This window comes from Callorhinus ursinus, unplaced genomic scaffold, assembly GCF_003265705.2.
Source record: "Callorhinus ursinus isolate GAN/ISIS: 27379988/994484 unplaced genomic scaffold, GSC_fseal_2.0 scaffold25, whole genome shotgun sequence".
NCBI lineage: Eukaryota > Metazoa > Chordata > Mammalia > Carnivora > Otariidae > Callorhinus > Callorhinus ursinus.
The window spans coordinates 2062006-2074848 of record NW_027397087.1 but is presented as its reverse complement, the minus strand read 5'-3'; the positions used below and the strand labels follow the sequence as shown (position 1 = coordinate 2074848).

Here is a 12843-nt window from a genome sequence, read left to right as displayed (position 1 = left end):
ATTGAAGTATACTAGTTAAGGAATGATTTGCTCTTATAACAGATAAAAATGATAGTGGTAATACAACATAAGGTTATTTATCGCTCACGTGAGGTCCTGCCAGAGGTGGGTGAGGGTGTGGCAGGGGCGGGTGGCTCAGCCACCCAAAGTGCCATCTTTCCTTTTGACCTGCAACAGTCCCAGTTGCCCTGATTGGCAGCATGTAGCAGGCAGAGCAGCCGATGAGGTGGAGGGTGGGTGGGAGCGGGGATCATATCAGAGGTTTCTATGGGCCAGGCCTGGAAATGGAATACATCACTTGTGCCCACATTCCACTGGCACACACTCAGCCATATGACTCCACCTGACTGCAGGGCAAGGCTGGGAAATTAGCTGTGTGCCGAGGGGGCAAGGGAAGTGGGTTTGGCGAGTAGCCAGCCAGTCTCTGCCACAGGTGCGAGGAGGAGTGAGAGCTTGGGACTAGCAGATTCCAGAGTGACTGATGTGGACAGATGCTTACCTTGGGATTTCCGGTTGTTTTGGAATAAATTCACTCTTAGAATAACAATAGATGCCTGGGCCATTCCTCAAAAGCCTTTTGCTGTTTGCAGTAGATGACGGATGTCTAGAGAACACCCCCGACACAGCAGAGTTCAGTCGAGAATTCCAGTTGCACCAGCACCTCTTTGATCCAGAACATGACTATCCAGGCTTGGGCAAGTGGGTAAGTCCAATCTTAATGACTAGTAGATCTTACACTCTGATACTCTGAAGGTACTGATGGCAGGGATGAGCAATGCGGGTGGGGTGAGAGAAGAAAAATTGCTTGGAAGCTGATTTTTCAGGAATCTCTGGTTGAGAGGGAATTCAAGTAATTACCAAACCACATGCATGTCTAGGATGCAAGATACCAACCCATCCCAAGAGTCAGTGACCTAAACCCGTCTCAGCAACTGAAGTCTCCAAAGACTTCGATTCTGGTCTCCTCCACAGCCTGTGTTATAACACATACTAAAGTCTTGCCAGGGTTTCACAAAGGTCATATAGGAAGTATATGGGCTGTTTTGTTGTTGTTGTTGTTGTTGTTGTTTTTATTTTTTGGTAAAAAAGGATACTGAAAAAATTTGGAAATTATCTCTCTAGACTGAGGGAGATGATCTCTGTGGGACCAAGGAAAAATGATGTCAGAAACTTAGAAATGGGTGCCTGGGTGGCTCAGTCCATTGAGCGTCTGACTCTTGGTTTCGGCTCAGGTCGTGATCTCAGGGTGGTAAGATTGAGCCCTGCATCAGGCTCTGCACTCAGCGTGGAGTCTGCTTGAGATTCTCTGCCTCTCCCACTCATGCTCTCTCTTTTTCTCTCTAAAATATGTAAATCTTAAAAAAAAAAAAGTTTAGAAACAGACATATGTAATTCTGCTCCATGAAAAGAGAAGCAAAATTCCAAACTGTGGAGCAGTGAACTTGCTGTCAGTACAAGGCAAGAATCTCTGTCCGTTAAAGAAATTGTAGGCACTTGGAAAGAGAAATCACCACCATTTGGCATATGTTTGTTAAAAACAAGTTTTGTCAATCTGACTATACTCTTCTACTTGCCGGTGTTATTCATTTACTTGTCACCTTGATGAGGGAAATGGAGTGACAATTGGTGCATTTGGACCTCAGCAAAATACTTGATGAGCTCTTTCATGATCTCCTCTTGGAATAAGTGGGGAGATGCAGCCTCGGCAAGAGAACCTCACCAAAAGGGAGCTTGTGAAAAAGTCCATGTCCGTAGGGAGAGAGACCTCACATGGTATTCTGCATGTCTTGGCGCTATCCCACTCCACATCTTTAGAAATGTTTGTAATAGAAAATATAGGACACGTACTTATCAGCTTCTCAAAAGATGACACAAAGTTAGAAGGGAGAGCACTGAATGACAAGAGTCGGGACTCAAGAAGATCCCAACAGGCTCGGACAATGAGTCAAAGAAGATCACAACTGAATGGGCACATCTATGCCCCTGTGGTCGGCCCTATGTAATCAAATGCAAAAGCCCCGTGAGAAAAGTGAGAAAGTACTAAGAAGTGTTAATTCACGTGTAAGTAGCTGGTCAGTACATCTGTGGCATGAGTGAATGAGCGGATATTCCTGCCTAAGCCTTTCTAGAGTTATCGGTCCCTGCTCGGTTCATTGCTGGCAGCTGACGTTGCTTCCATCATTACTAGGGCCATCGTAGTCTTAGGACTAAAATCTCTCCCTTTCTTTTAGACTGTTTTAGAGAGAGATGCCTCTCCTCATGAATCACCACTTTCAGTTTTCCATTACCTTGCTTTAACATTGCATTGAATTGATTCCCTCTACCCTTGACGTGGACACATTTCCCATCTTCAAACACCACAGCAGCTTTAATTGTGCTTCCTCCAAAATGCATTAATTCTATTTCTCTTCTTTTTCCTAAGTGGTTCTGTTAGGAAGACTTGGTTTATGGAGCCATTCTGAAGCCTCTAGCAGAATTTAAACATGTTGAATTCCATAGGCAAACATCTATAGGTTCTGGAATAGGAGACTGAACTCATGAAAGTCTTCTATAAAAGAGGTTATTCTGGTGGCATATGGAAGGACGGGATAGAGAAAGAACAGACTAAGGGCAAGAAAAAAATATTTGAAGTAATTCCAGTTATGAAGGCCACGAATATAGTGGATTCATGTGAGCCTCACCAATGTGATGAGAACCTATGACATTTCAAAGGCAGCTGGGGAGCTGACTAGAACTGGTATATGGAGTAAATATAGCATGAGGAGGAAAGAAGAGCTATGCCAAGTTTACGGGAAATGGCATAACTTTTCCTCTGAGGGAAGTTTTTAAAGGATGGAGTGAAGAAGGGAGGGAGGTAGGAGGGAAAAAGGGGAGCAGAGAAGGTGGGAAAGAGTAGGAGGTTACAGAGGAGCCCTGGGAAGGACTCCACAACAGAGGGGCAAAGTGTTGCCAAAGAAAAGCAAAGGCCAGGGTCAGCAAAGAACAAGTGGAAGATACGGAGCCTGCTTTGTTCCAGGCGCTGTGCTAGGTGCTTGATTTACAATTGTCTTCCAGACATGGGACTGGTCATGAGCTTACCACTTCGTGGTTGAGATGAAATGCATGAAAACACAATGAATCCAATGTAGCGCTGTCCAGCTTCATAGTCTAGCTATCCCGTGAGCACCACGGCAAAGAGGGAAGAGAAGGGGAGAAGAATACCCAAGATGGAGGCCTTGCACCACCAACTGAACAACGGCCCTCGAGGAAGTTGAAGGTACCCTGAAGAACTGGTAGGCTGGAAACGACCAAAAGGAAGCAGGAGAGAGACTGAGGGCAGAGAGCCCTTTTGAGGAAGCAAGAAAGATGGAAACTTCTCTCTTGGGAACTTTCCTTGCCTCCTCTTGAAAACCTGGACAGATTACTATTACAGATCAATGACCAGGAACAATGTGTACACACCTTTTATCATTTGTAATTATGTGTTTATTTAAACTTAAGTTTCTCTCGTTTATTTTCCCATTCCCGCCTGGCAGTGAAACATGATTTGCTTGATCTTTTTTTTTTTTAAGAATTTATTTATTTGTCAGGGAGAGAGAGCGCGAGAGAGCACAAGCAGGGGGAGCAGCAGAGGGAGGGGGAGAAGCAGGCTCCCAGCTGAGCAAGGAGCCCGATGCAGACCTCGATCCCAGGACCCTGGGATCATGACCTGAGCCGAAGGCAGACGCTTAACCGACCAGGTGCCCCGATTTGCTTGATCTTCACATGGAAGTGTGAATTGAGTACAGTAGTCTTCCTTATCTGAGGGGAATTTGTTCCAAGACCCCCCGTGATTCCTGAAATTGCAGATGGTACCAAACCCTATGTATACTGTTTTTTCCTATACATACATGATAAAGTTGAATTTATAAATTAGGCACAGTAGGAAATTAACAACAGTAATTAATAATAAAATAGAGCAATTATCACAAGATACTGTAATAAAAGTTATATGAATGTGGTCTCTCTCTCTCTCAAAATATCTTTATTGCACCCATACTACCCTTCTTATGATGAGATGAAGTGAGGTGAATAATGTAGGCATTATGATGTAACAGTAAGTGACCATATGTCAGAAGGAGGATCGTCTGCTTCCAGACTGTGGTTGACCACCAGTAACTTAAAACCGTGGAAAGCAGAATCTCGGATAAAGGGGAATTGCTGTATGTCTTGCTTTTCTATGCTGGGGTTGAGAGGCCTTCCTCCCTGTTTATAGAGAATGATCGTCTCAAGCCTCTCCTAAGCTCAGCCGGATTGTAAGTTAACAAAGTAATGGTCTTGCACAAGAGAATGGCACACAACACCGTGATTCCTTATATGCTAATAACATTTGCCTGTTTTTGACATTAGCTGGAGCTCAGCTAGGTCTTTAGCAGTGATTCATATATTATAAATATCAGCGTCTGTCTTGTTTCCTGCATTACTTTCTCTTTGTTAATGCATCAAGAGACATTTGTTAAATGCACATCACATGCCCTCCAGGCCTTCTGTTAGATGACGGGAATGAAGATGAAGAGTAATAGTCATTGTATTTTATTATATGGTAGTAAATGATAATATTTATTGAGCACCTACTGTGTGCCAGACATTATGCTAAAAACTGTACGTGAATTATCTCATTCGATCTGCCCATCCCGATCACTCCCATTTTACAGATGAGAAAATCCAGACTTAGGGGGTGTTGTGTAGCCTACCCAACACCACAGAGCTGATGATCAGCAGAGCTGGGATTTGAACTGGACCATCTGACTCCAGGCGTTCTTTAAAAACAGATTCCTTATTGTTTCGTGGCTCATGGCTCATAATGCATCCTATACAGGGGTCTCATCGAGTCCTGTCTAGGACTGGCTGCCTTTTGGACAGTGTGTGTGCTCCCAGCGTCAAGTGGCTATACGCACAGGCTGGCCACTGTAGGTATCAGTCGCCCCCTCCTTCACACAGTAATTGCTCACTGCTACTCAGGAAAAAGTTCTCTCGAAAAGCAAATGTTTCTCTTTTCCAAGTGCTTTTCATATCTTTTCATCAGCCCGTTGGGGTGAGTAGGGTCTCTTTCTTCCCCGGAAGCAGCTGATGACAGCCAGAGCCTGAGCCAAGAAAGAAATGGGGCAACAAGGACCCTCTCTGCCTTTCTTTGTCTTTCAGGACCTCAACCCTGCTAAAGAGTCACTTGGGGTTTGCCTCATGTTTCCATGTGATTAGCCTTGAGTTATGCCTTTCTGAGATGTTCCTCTTACTGTTGACATCAGGACACATGTGATGCCACTTTGTCCCAGATTTGGTAGTGACCTGGTCTAAGTGATGTCGCCAGGTTTCTCAAGTGTAAAATTACTGTTTTTTTCCCTTTGAAAGTAATAATCCATGGGGAGATACTTTCAGACTGTATACATGTTCTGTCCCCACTGAACTTGAGCCAACAATTTTAGTCTCCTTTGATGATACTCTCCAGAATCAGTGATAACTATGGTAGTTGTCAAATGGTGATTTTCAACTCTCTTATTCTACATTTATTGACTGGCATTCTACTCTAAGCAAGGGTCTCCCCTCTTCCCCCACTTATTCATTTATGTGTTTAAAAACTGGTTTATTTCTTCTAACTATGGATTTGTAGATTCCTATTATTACTTATTTTGGTGTTCAGACTGTCCTAGATTTAGCCAGTGGGAGTCTCCAAGCTGCCTTCTCTGTCCTTTTGACATGCCTCACCACTTTCTGAGCACGTTCCTACTTTATGGCACAATTAGATATTCCAGCTTCATTGATCCTCGTACTTTCCCTGCCCTGGCCCTGGAATCAGACATTCTCCGAGAAGTCTCCCTGGTTCCATTTAGGAATGGAATTTGAAACCAAGATCTGGGCAGTTGTCCAAAATCTTGATGGCACAATGGAAAGCCCTTTTTGTGAACTTGAACCTGCTACTCACATGGAAAACAGGCTCACCACTCCCCCATCCCCACCCCACCTACAGGGAATGGGTGTCAGGGGAGGGGGTTGCTTTCTTCTGGTTCCTTTCGTATACTTCTCTTACCCACCCTGTACCTAACAATCCTTGCCTTTAAATCCATTCAATAGCAGAGCTAGTCAGGAATGCCCCAGCCCCTTTCATGAAGGTGTGGGAAAGCATCATCCGGCTAATCCTAACCCTGGGTCTTAGACAAACCCAGGGACCATCTCTGAGAGGAAGACTTGCTAGACTTTTTGCACTTCTTTTTGAATGAAGGCTGTTCATTGGTATCATCTGCCCCACAACCTTCTAAAGGAGATGAAGGACAATGATGCTGCCTTCACCCTGCTGGTGGCGCAGTGGAGCTCTGCCGTGGCGGAGGGGCTGCCCCACCCATCCTTCAGGCTCCAGGCCCCGTGCCCTCCCACCCACTCAGGCGGCAGATCCTGACGATGCACATGAAGAGCCTCTGTCCTGGCCCCCCATCTCCCAACCCCCTTCCCCGGCGTCGGCACAAGCTCCCAGACATTCTCTGCCCAACACGAGTTGTTACATCCATGGAGAGGCAACTACAGACGACAAGAATGAGCCTCACGGCGATGTGCTCATTCTTCTAGGGTGTGATCTGCACGTCTGCCTTTCCTCCCTTACAATATTAGAATGACCAGTTCCCCAAGTGAGCGGAGGGCTGAGGCTGCGGCCAGTACTGGCCTTTGCGGCAGTGGAGGCCCCTTCACTCCCCGGCGCTGGTCTCCCTGCATAGTTGAGGTTGGGCAAGAGATACACATTGTAAATTGTGGGTGGGGTAGATTTTAATGAACATGAAAATTATGAAGCTCATTCTTGGCATTTGTCATTTTCATTTCCAAATCTACCATTAAAAAAAAAAAGTCTCTAATCCAAACAGTTCAGAGGATAAAAGCGTTGTATAAACTTGTTCCTTAACAGAACTGTCATCTCTTAAAAAAAAAAAAAAAACAACAGTGTCAGTATATTTTATTTAGAGTAAGATGAATCATCTCTTTTATACATTATTTCCCTTCTGATGAAAAAAAAAAAAACAACACAAATATGTCCCCCCAATGCCCCTTCTCCCGTTCTGCCTTCAGATTAAGTGTTCTGTCTTTTATAATCTCAGTAGAAGAGAAATCTGCAGAGCATGTGTCTGATATTCTAGAGCTCATTTAAGTCCACTATGTGTTTGAAATACAGCAATATGTGGAAACACTTATACAAACTGTGGTAACAGAGCCCGTTTTTTTTTCCCCCAACATAGCTTTCCTTCTGCCAAGAAGTTTTTGGCAGTTTTTAAAAGGTTCACTCTATTAAAAATGTTATAGACCAAATGGTTTTCCGATTGTCTTGACTGGGGGCACACACTGACTGAAGCCACAGGAGGAAAGGTCGCATAAGTCAGAAGGTCTCGTTTATTGACATAGAGGATTGTTATTAATAGTCAGACACTCCTCTAGAGAACAGTTTATGTGTAAAGCTCATAAAAAGGGAGTTGGGTACAAAAGTAAAACGAGATAAAACTGTTTGTTTTAAACAAAGGCTGTTCAAAGTGAGGAGCCGAGTTTCCAGTGCCCTGTGTGTTTTAGAATGTCGTATTTTCCTGTTTATATGATTGTTGGTGACACTGGGGTGCCTCGGGGCATTGCAGAGAACTTTATTAAAAGCTACACAACCACCAGCTTTTCTCTTGTGGTCTATCTTTCTGACACGACATTCCTTTCATCTAGCTTTGTTTCCAAAATATGCGTATGCAAATATCCAGGGGGACACACCAAGTATTGCTTCTAAAATAGACGCTCACCAAATTTGATCCATACTTGTGCATTTGTGTTTTCTTTTTCTCCCCATTCTAGAACAAGAAACTCCTTTATGAGAAGATGAAGGGAGGACAGACACGAAGGCGGAGGGTAACGTGTGGTGGGCTGGGCTGTTGGTGGGACGTCTGGAGCTTTCTGAGTGTAACTCACCCTCCGTGGTCGGAAAATAGCTGAAGCCTCTCTTGTGCCATCCTGGGAGGGCACGACTGGGGTCTTGGGGAACAAGGGCCATGCCGTTGGTTCCTGCTATGGCTTGTCCACGATTTAGCGCATGGCTCTTAGCGGAGCCCCCCTTTGTGGAGATCCAGCCACCTCCACTGCATTCGCGAAATGTGGATTGCATTCCTGCTCTGGGTGTGGGAATTCAGGGAGCACATGAGGGTGTCTTTCCTCAGAGGGGCTCTAGGCCACTGGGGGCAACTGCTCACACATTTGCACCAATTATATAAAAACACAAGACAGGAACAAGGAAGTGCTTGCTGAACTGCAAGCTCCAGGCAGTAATTTTGAAGGAATGTAGGGGTAAAAGATGAGATGACCAAACCTCATTCCTCTTACATACCTTTTTCTTCGCCTAGCCAACATGATGTACAGTCCACTAGATCTGTTATATTTGTCTGCTGGCGGGTGAATTTGCTGGCAGGCTTAGGTATTTACCATCTCAGGGCGGCCCAGGGTGGCACATTGGTCTGGGAGTCGTGCATGGAGCCGCTGTGGTGTTGCCTCTTGTAAAGCTGAATGTCAAGTTTGCTCTGAGTTTCCAGTGCATTTTATGGCCCCGAGGCTGAATCAGTGATCAGTGTCTGTTCTGATAATCCATGGGTGCCCTCGTGGACAGAGTGCCTGGCCCCCTGCCTTCTTTTTCTGATCAGGTGGAGGAGAAAGTTCAAGTCCTGTTCTTCCGCAGCATAGTGCTGCCAGAGAGTAACCACATTAGTTAGATATACAAACCAAACCGTATACCCAAAGCCACTGACTTTATTTAGAACGGCAAGTTCCTGGATCCTGGCAACATCTGGGAATCTGGACAGTGGTAGTTGCGGCCGGCCTACATGGTTCTGCCAAATCCGGTCAGGGTGCTTGAGGAGATGTCGATTTTCTGGATGCAGCATTAATTGACGGCCCCCGCAACAGAAAGTTCCAAGCCCCTGTGCTGCCTAACAAGATACAAATGACACGTGGCCAGTTTTCTATTGAGAAGCAAAGTTGTCTGGAAACAGATCTTCTTCCAGAGAGTTCACAGGGTTATTAGGGTTTTAATACAGTTTCCAGTGGCAAATGGTGGCAGAAAGGGTCCGAAGGGTGTAATGTGGTCTTGAGAGAACATCAAGAAATTCTATTTCAGGAGCTCAGAATACACATAATTTACCAGTAAGATCGCTTGAATATCTCCCCGTGGCACAAGAACATTTCCAAATAAGACCAATGACCGACCCCAGATGAATAATTTAGCATGAAGCTTTAATTTATTTCCTGGCTCACCATTCCTTCTGCCCTGACTTGGTTAATGACCGTGGGTCAGGCTTCAGGTCATTTGTCCATGAGACCCGTGATTACCAAAACTAAGAATTCTGGCTAGGACACATGTTATAAAGGATTGTACTTTGGCCTCAACTTCCTCCACATAGGAAAGGCTTAGAATTTATGAAAATAAGGGTCATTTTGACCCAGTGGTATCAAGTTCTTCTTATTCTCAGACAGCTACAAAAACTCATGGTCATGCCATAAATCCTGGCCTTCTCAGGACTGATGGGGAAACAGAACTTGCTTCAGGTGATGCTTCCACTTAATTGAAAGCCTCAGGTGAAGTTTCCACTTAATTGAAGACTTTACTCACCTCCTCAAGTGTGCCAATCACCAAGGCTGTCTCCAGCGAAGCTCAGTATCTGCTGTGGATTTCTAAAGGACATCAAAAGCAGGAATCTGATCCCAGTGTTTCTTCCAGTTATGAAATGGAAAAAATGTTCTCTCTGTAACCTAGCCAGTCTCTCTCACTCAGGAGAGAAGAGAAATATATAAGTGCCTTGAGTTTTTCAGAGTATAATTAAAACCAAGTATCATACTATTATTCCTCTTATGTATAGGATTCAATACTAATGAACATTTATCAAAAAAAAGTTCAAGTGATGGTTCCCTCTGCTTCCTCATTAATTTACTTCCCCTGCCCTCCAATATTTGTCATTTTCTGGGTCTGGGCAGAAGGACTTGCTCCTGTGAAAGTCCCTTTACGAAGACGGATCCTCCCTGGAGTTACAACAGACTCCTAGGTGGTTTTTATGTAACTTTCTGTATTCGATCAAATCCAGTTGAATTCTGAGTTGCTTCATGAGTAAAAGGTCAATTTCCCATTAAATGATCACCTTTGCAAACTATAACTGTTAAGATGTATCTTGTTAATATTTGAAATCTACTATTTATTTTATTTAAAGGGTTTATCAACTTTTTATTCCCATACATTGTTAAGTATGAAAATATCATGCCCTTTTTAATGTCTCAGAATTTTCAGAATAAATATTATTACTAAAAAACAATGAAGAAATTGATGGTATTGAGTACACTATTTCAGTCTACACTTGCTTCACTTACCTGGAGATTCTAACCTGACTCTCTGGAGTAAGCCAGGCCATTCTAGTGGACAATCTCTGATATAAAAAGTATTTTCGTTATTCTAAGTATTTTAAGGATGCCTTCCCAGCAAAGTACTGTGTTTTTCTGACATGTCCCTTTTCAGATATGAAGGCATTGCACACTTTGTAATTCTCAGCTTGTTTGTAATGCATTTTTGCTGGATGAGTAGGGCCTTTCATGATTCATGCTTTCAGCTGTGAGAATGTGGAAGGACATTTACAAATACTAAAGTCAGGGTCCATTTCTTTTGGAGAATGACCTGCTCACCCTTCAAAAGAGCCAAGGCAGACAGTGTCTCCTTGGCGAGAGAGACCCACCTGTGAACTGCCACCCTTCATTCACGGGGCCTTGGAATTGCTGATCATTTGTAACTATAGCTTCTTCCTTATATTTTTGTTCAGTTACCGGAAAGTGACTTCAATAAACAAATATCTTCCAAAACTTTTGAAATTTTTTCTGCTTGCTAAATACTATGTTGTAAAGCTCCAATTACTAGTTCAAATCCAAACCTCAAAAAATAGATATGTATTAGAGAAGGACTGGAAAAACCTTGACTCATTCAGAGGAGCAACAGGTAAAAGATTTCAGACTACGACATCTTGAGTCAAGAATAAAGGCACCTTGTGTATAGCTTAGTTCTTTTCTTTAGCTTTTGAACTTGACTGAGGGAAGAATTCTAGGGCCACTGATGAATCCTCTTGAGGTAGAACACTGGCATAGAACCAGTACAGCACCGGGATGTCCTATGACCAGTCTGCAGATGCTAATTCCCGCTTGGTCCTGCTCTGTTGTCTTCTTTAGAACATTCTTATAATTTAATGCATTTCCTATGCTCTCTCCCACTAAATAAGGCCATAGAATAATAATGTTATTTTGTATGGGGCTTGGTATCTAAGTAGTGAGAACTTATTAGCTGGTTCACTCTAAATCTTTGTACCAGAAAGCAGGAGGGAGACATAGTGCATCTGATAAAGAACTCTTTGGTTGCGTGAAAGACACAATTAGACACATCTGTCAGTCAGACACCGAGGTATTGAAGATGCAGTGGAGTAATCATTTGGTAGGTGGTAAGTACCACTGTTACCTTGTTTTTATTTTTTTATTTATTTTTTTTTAAAGATTTTATTTATTTGACAGAGAGAGACACAGTGAGAGAGGGAACACAAGCAGGCAGAGTGGGAGAGGGAGAAGCAGGCTTCCCGCCGAGCAGGAAGCCCGATGTGGGACTCAATCCCAGGACCCTGGGATCATGACCTGAGCCGAAGGCAGATGTTTAATGACAGCCACCCAGGCGCCCCTTGTTTTTAAACCCATTAGGCCAGAAGCAATTCAAACTCACGTCTTTTGTGAGATGTCTGTATCTGATGTTCAGGTATAATACCAAACTATATTTTTTTCAGAGTGTCAATCCGTATCTACAAGGACAGAGACTGGACAATGTGGTTGCCAAGAAGTCGGTCCCCCATTTTTCAGATGAGGATAAGGACCCAGAATAAAGTGAAGAACCCACATCACCCATTAGGCCTCAGTACTGCTTATGCGCACGTGTGATTAGAGCCCCTGTGAATGGCAGCATGTTTCTAATTTAGACGAGTACGGATGAAAAGCAGCTGTATTTTAATACTGCATTGTCCTTCACACTGACAGCTCTGCTCTCTACTACTTTTTTCTTTTTAAATGTGGATCTGCGATGAACATTAAAATTAAAGTGTATATATCAGCAACAGCAAAAAGCAAGACTATGAATGAAGTGTCCTCAGATATCTTGCAGTTTAAAATGGTGTTTCGGGCTGCACTCTTTTGGCAAAGTCTGTAAAAAGCTGGCATTTGATTTTGATTATGTAGTTCACCCAGCCCTTGGGCGTTGTTACACATCAGTAAAGAAGATTTTACTCAAGAGGAGGAACGGACACATTTCACTTGGCTACATCTTAATAAATGTGTATGCAAGCACTGGTGTGTGAAGCTTTTTATTTAGAGCATTATAAAAACAATTTATTTGCTTACTAGAACAGACTCACAAATATGATCTTATCTGATCTTAACACTAATACAGTGAAGTAAATGGGGGCTGGCACCATATCTCCATTTTAAAATGGCGGGACCGAGACCCCTGGCTTCCATGAAAAGCTGGAACTGGTACCATCAGTACCTGGTGATTGAAGTCTTTGACTTTGAGTTATTGTTTTTATTCAGCAAATATAGGGTTTCTGCCCCATGCCAGGCACAGGGCTGGGCTCTGTGGGCACATCGGGGACTCAGGCTGATACCACAAAGGTCCCCAGGCCACAGAGCCTACAATCCAGGTCACAAAGCAGTTCTTGGGGAGCAGAGAGTAGGTCAGTCAGCTCCCCTCTGCTTTTAAAGGGTGGAGCAGCAGGTGCAGGCGTGCGCTCCCCAGACTGTTTTTTGTTTTTTAAAGAT

At 43.7% G+C, this 12843-nt stretch overlaps 1 protein-coding gene across 3 annotated transcripts in view; it reads left to right on the top strand.

Moving 5' to 3' along the window:
• SCG5 (secretogranin V) overlaps positions 1-12366 on the top strand; it is a 55681-nt gene extending 43315 nt beyond the window's left edge. Inside the window, exons 4-7 of one of the 3 annotated variants that reach the window (XM_073876760.1) lie at positions 591-703; positions 7828-7881; positions 11360-11486; positions 11820-12366. In XM_073876760.1, coding sequence (XP_073732861.1) covers positions 591-703; positions 7828-7881; positions 11360-11486; positions 11820-11896 — 371 coding nt within the window. In that variant the 3' untranslated portion in view covers positions 11897-12366. The remainder of the gene's footprint in view (positions 1-590; positions 704-7827; positions 7882-11359; positions 11487-11819) is intronic. The other 2 variants (XM_025884464.2, XM_025884466.2) reach the window with 2 other exon arrangements.
• Positions 12367-12843: the final 477 nt, after the last annotated feature.